Genomic DNA, 3,916 nt, shown 5'->3' with positions numbered 1-3,916 from the left:
TCTAATAAGAATCATAGAATTATAGAATCATTTAGGTTGGAAAAGCCCTTTAAGACCTCAGCCAAGATTGCTGATAAGTGATGGAAAGTGGCTTGGTGAACACTTCTGCCAGCCCCCTCAGTATCATTGGGTAGATCCCATCTGGCCCTACAGACTTACGCGTCTAGATTTGGTAACTAACCAAATGTAAGCTTAGAACGATGACTTAAAACGTGCAACCACTCCTCTGTGAGGTAAGGACACTGAATTCTGGAGGGTTTCCTTGGATGGCATCCTGATCCAAGGGCAGAGTCTCCAATTGAGAGCTGCTGCTTCAAGGAACGCTGCCTCAAAGGGATCTCCCAGCAGACGCCAGTTACAACCCAAGGGAAACCAGGGCTTGTGGTCCGATACGGTCAGGTCAGCCCCATTGGTTAAGGTGGTCTCCTAGGCGTGCTCGTTACCTGGAGACCCCAGCAGCCACTGCGTGGGCTTGGCTAGAACTTTCAAGGGCTTTCCAGGCACACTCACAGAGAGTTGGTTAAAACAAATTCATTTATTTTCATTACAATAAAAATTATATTGTTATTTACAATGTATCAAATAAAGGGCCCACAGGGCCCATCAGTTCTTTCCAGTGGGATGGCTGGTCCCATCCCCTTATACGTGCTAACAGCACTCTCAGCTGCAATGGCATCTTCAGCTGGACCAGGGCAGACTCCCCAAACTCCCGTCACGCTCAGCTCCTCTCGAGCAGCGTCATCTCCACGCCTCGTTTGTCCACATCTGCGGCGCAGACTCCCCAGGCAGTCTCTGCGATCAGCCTGGCCCGGTGTGCGAAACTGTCGCCCGGGCCCCGTCCGTCTGAGAGGAAAGCAGGTCCTCAGGGTCACGGGCATGGCTGGAGAAGCCTGGGGCCACCAGCACGTGGGCGCAGAGCTGCAGACCTGGGACGTGCAAATTGTCCTGCTGGGTGGCGTCGCCCTCGGTCTGAAAAGCGGCACCTCGACAGCAGCGCAGCTCTCCGGCCGCGCTGTGCTGCTGGTGAAGGCGGCCTCTGCCTACTCCAGGCTCAGGTAGGACACTGAGCTGCCTTGCTGCACTGCAAAAGTCATCTCAGTGCAGATGTTCATCTTGGAGGGGCTTGTCAGCTGGAACCTGCAGGAGTGGGAGGAGGGCAGCACCATGAGCTGGCAGTTGTGCGACTGAGGAAAAAGCAGCCAGGCTGATCTCACCAGCCCTTGGGCCCAGCAGGCGATCTTCTCCACGTCTAAGTAGGAGCACGTGCAGAGGGTACGCAGGAGGTACGAGCTCCGATCCGTCCGCAGCTTGTCCTCGGGATGGTGGAGAAAGCACAAACTGTCCCCCAGCAGCTGCTCCCTCCAGCACATGCACTCCAGCCCCACACGCACGCTGCAGTGCCTTGCTGGCAGCTGCCCCGTGGTGGCCGGCTCCAGGCTGAAAGAGTGCCCGGGGGGTGGCCGCAGGAACACCAGCAGGCGGTAGGAGATGCTGTCCTCATGGATGCGCCAGGTTTCATAGCTGTCATCCATCCCAACGGCTGGCTGCATCTGCGGCATCAAAGTCCTCTTGGAAACCACTTGGCATATATCGAGGAGGTCGCCCACCAGCTTCTTCAGCACCTTGCACGTCTCAGGCAGGCCCTGCACTGGCGATGCACAAGCCAAAGACTTGACACCACTGAGGTCTTCCTCCTCCTCCTCATCTTCCTCCTTCTCCTCCGCCTCCTCGCTGCTGGAGCTGTCCTGCTCACTGCAGCTGACAGAGGCAAAGTTCACTTCCCTGGCCAGCCAGCAGATCTCAGCGAGCAGGACCACGGCTCCTGCCATGGTCAAAAGCAGCCGGTGCTGCAACACAGACCGGAGGAGCCAGTCTTCCCACGTGGAGTTGCTCTGCTCCATCTCCTCCAGCAGCTGAATCATCTTCTCACGCAGATGCTCCTCACGCTGCTGCATCCGCTGGGCCGTGGCCACATCTATCTGATGATGGCCCTTCAGCCCATGCTGGATGGCCAGCACAATCACGAGGAGGCCAAGTCCGGCAGCCATGGCCTGGAGGAGGCAGGAGAAAAAGGGGCTCAGCAGGGCTGGGTGGCAGGGAGCACGGGACCGGGGCAGTGGTGCAGGAGCTGCCTGGAGCTGGGGGCCCGTAGGAGAGGTGGGAGGGAACAAGGGCAGGGTTTGCAAGCACTGCAGGGATGGGAGCCACAGGCTCTTCCCACACAGCGTTTGGGCACTGCTGGCAACAGGCTTGAAGGGGCCGCGGGCCCTGGCTGGAGCCAGCATGGGGCCCGTCCTGCCCAAGCCGCCCTGATGACCAGCCCCTGGCTGGGCTGTGCCCCGTGAAAGGGCAAGGGACACCAGAGCGGAGCCTCCTGAGGCCCCATCGCTGCCACACAACAGCGTCCCGACGCATCCTCAGAGCCTCTCTTGCACCTACCACCACAGGGAGCCCCTAGCACCTCTCTCCCCAGCCCCGAGGGTGGTACCCTGTGCTACCAGCCTGTGGGGCTCGCCTCTCGCTCAGGGTTAGAAACCCCCTGGCCCTCTGTCCCGTCCCCCATTTGGCCCACCCTTCCCCCTGCATGCTGCACGCACCCGTCGCCCAAGTGAAACTGCAGTGTGGCCACCTGGTGATGCCCCTGGAGACAGGTCCCATTGTGGCCCGTCCTCTGTGCTGTCACAGCCACCAGAACAGCATCACCCAGACCGCCAGCCCCACCTTTTGTCCCCACCACCCAGCTCAGTGGCTCCTGGCCGTCACACCCAGTACAAACCCATCCGGCAGGAGCGAACTCACAGAGACTCTCTTGACAAAGCGGGCAGACGCCCCCCAGATCCGGAACCGCAAGAAAACGGGGACTGTAGGTGGATGGCCCTCACTTACGTAGAGAGGTGCAAAGTTTTCTCGGCCCGCGCGTCTCACTCCCAGTTGTCTTGAAAAGAAGTGCTGCTAGCCCTTCGGCAGAGACAGACTCCTCCTCCCTCCTCTCCTCTTGGACTGCTTCTGCTGGGGCAGCATTTGCCTTGAGAACCTGGACCATCAAGCGAAACGCACAGCGTGTCCCTGGCGCAAGTGGAAAAGATCTTGTGGCTCCTCTCTCTGGCTACCAACTTGCCCCCTGCAAGGGCAAGCGAGGGGGCTGCAGAGGCCATGCTGGGGCCCACATCTCTCCGCTCCCCTGAGCTTTCCCCGGTTCAGGAGACCCCCCTGTACACCGTGCTGTAGTGCTCTGCTGCAGATCGTGCCTCCCAGAAATGTTGTCTGTACTGCATGAGTGCATGCCTTGACACCCAGCACCCTCAAGAGCTTCCTTTAGCCCTGCTGCATATGTGCCAAGACTGACACAAATGCCGTGTTTCTGTCGGTTCAGCGTGTGCAGAACCCTACATCCCATGTGCCTCCTGTCCAAAGCCACCGGGAGGCAAAAAGGTCACTAAGCAGGAGCGTGCCCTCAAGTCCCTTTCCATGTTAAGTCTCTCTTGTGGAGGTGCTGGGGACCTGAGGTCTCAGGTGGAGGGAACATAGACTCATCAAATCGTTTACATTAGAAAAGACCCTTAAGATCATCAAGTCCAACTGTAAACCTAACACTGCCAAGTCCACCACTAGACCATGTCCCTGAGCGCCATGTCTACGTGTCTTTTAAGTACCTCCAAGGATGGTGTAACTGGTTCGTAGGATTCCTATGCACAAAGTTCACCCAGCATATGATATTTTAAAAACGCAACAGTATTTATGGCTCCACTATAGCCTTGCATAAGCAGTTACCAGCATAAGCAGTTACAGTTCCTAGCGTCAGCCGTTACCAGCGTATTTTTTGTGAGAGTCTTACCCATCTGACTACGCCGGAGACACCGCTGAGCAGGAGGGTGATGATCAGCGGGGTCAGAGCAGAGAAGGGAGGTAGGCGCAG

The 3,916-nt window shown here is 57.8% G+C and overlaps 1 protein-coding gene across 1 annotated transcript; it reads right to left on the bottom strand.

Moving 5' to 3' along the window:
• Positions 1-1,040: 1,040 nt before the first annotated feature.
• LOC147600911 (inositol 1,4,5-trisphosphate receptor-interacting protein-like 1) lies at positions 1,041-3,632 on the bottom strand. The gene is made up of 2 exons (XM_086747648.1): positions 3,615-3,632; positions 1,041-2,138 (listed from the first exon to the last, which is right to left on the bottom strand). Exons 1-2 carry the CDS (start codon positions 3,630-3,632, stop codon positions 1,041-1,043), a joined length of 1,116 nt encoding a protein of 371 aa, XP_086603774.1.
• Between the last annotated feature and the right edge of the window lie 284 nt (positions 3,633-3,916).

This window comes from Chlamydotis macqueenii, chromosome 4, assembly GCF_036417535.1.
Source record: "Chlamydotis macqueenii isolate bChlMac1 chromosome 4, bChlMac1.mat, whole genome shotgun sequence".
In the NCBI taxonomy this organism is placed as follows: Eukaryota; Metazoa; Chordata; class Aves; order Otidiformes; family Otididae; genus Chlamydotis; species Chlamydotis macqueenii.
The sequence above is the reverse complement of the archived record's forward strand: the minus strand, read 5'-3'. Positions and strand labels throughout refer to the sequence as shown.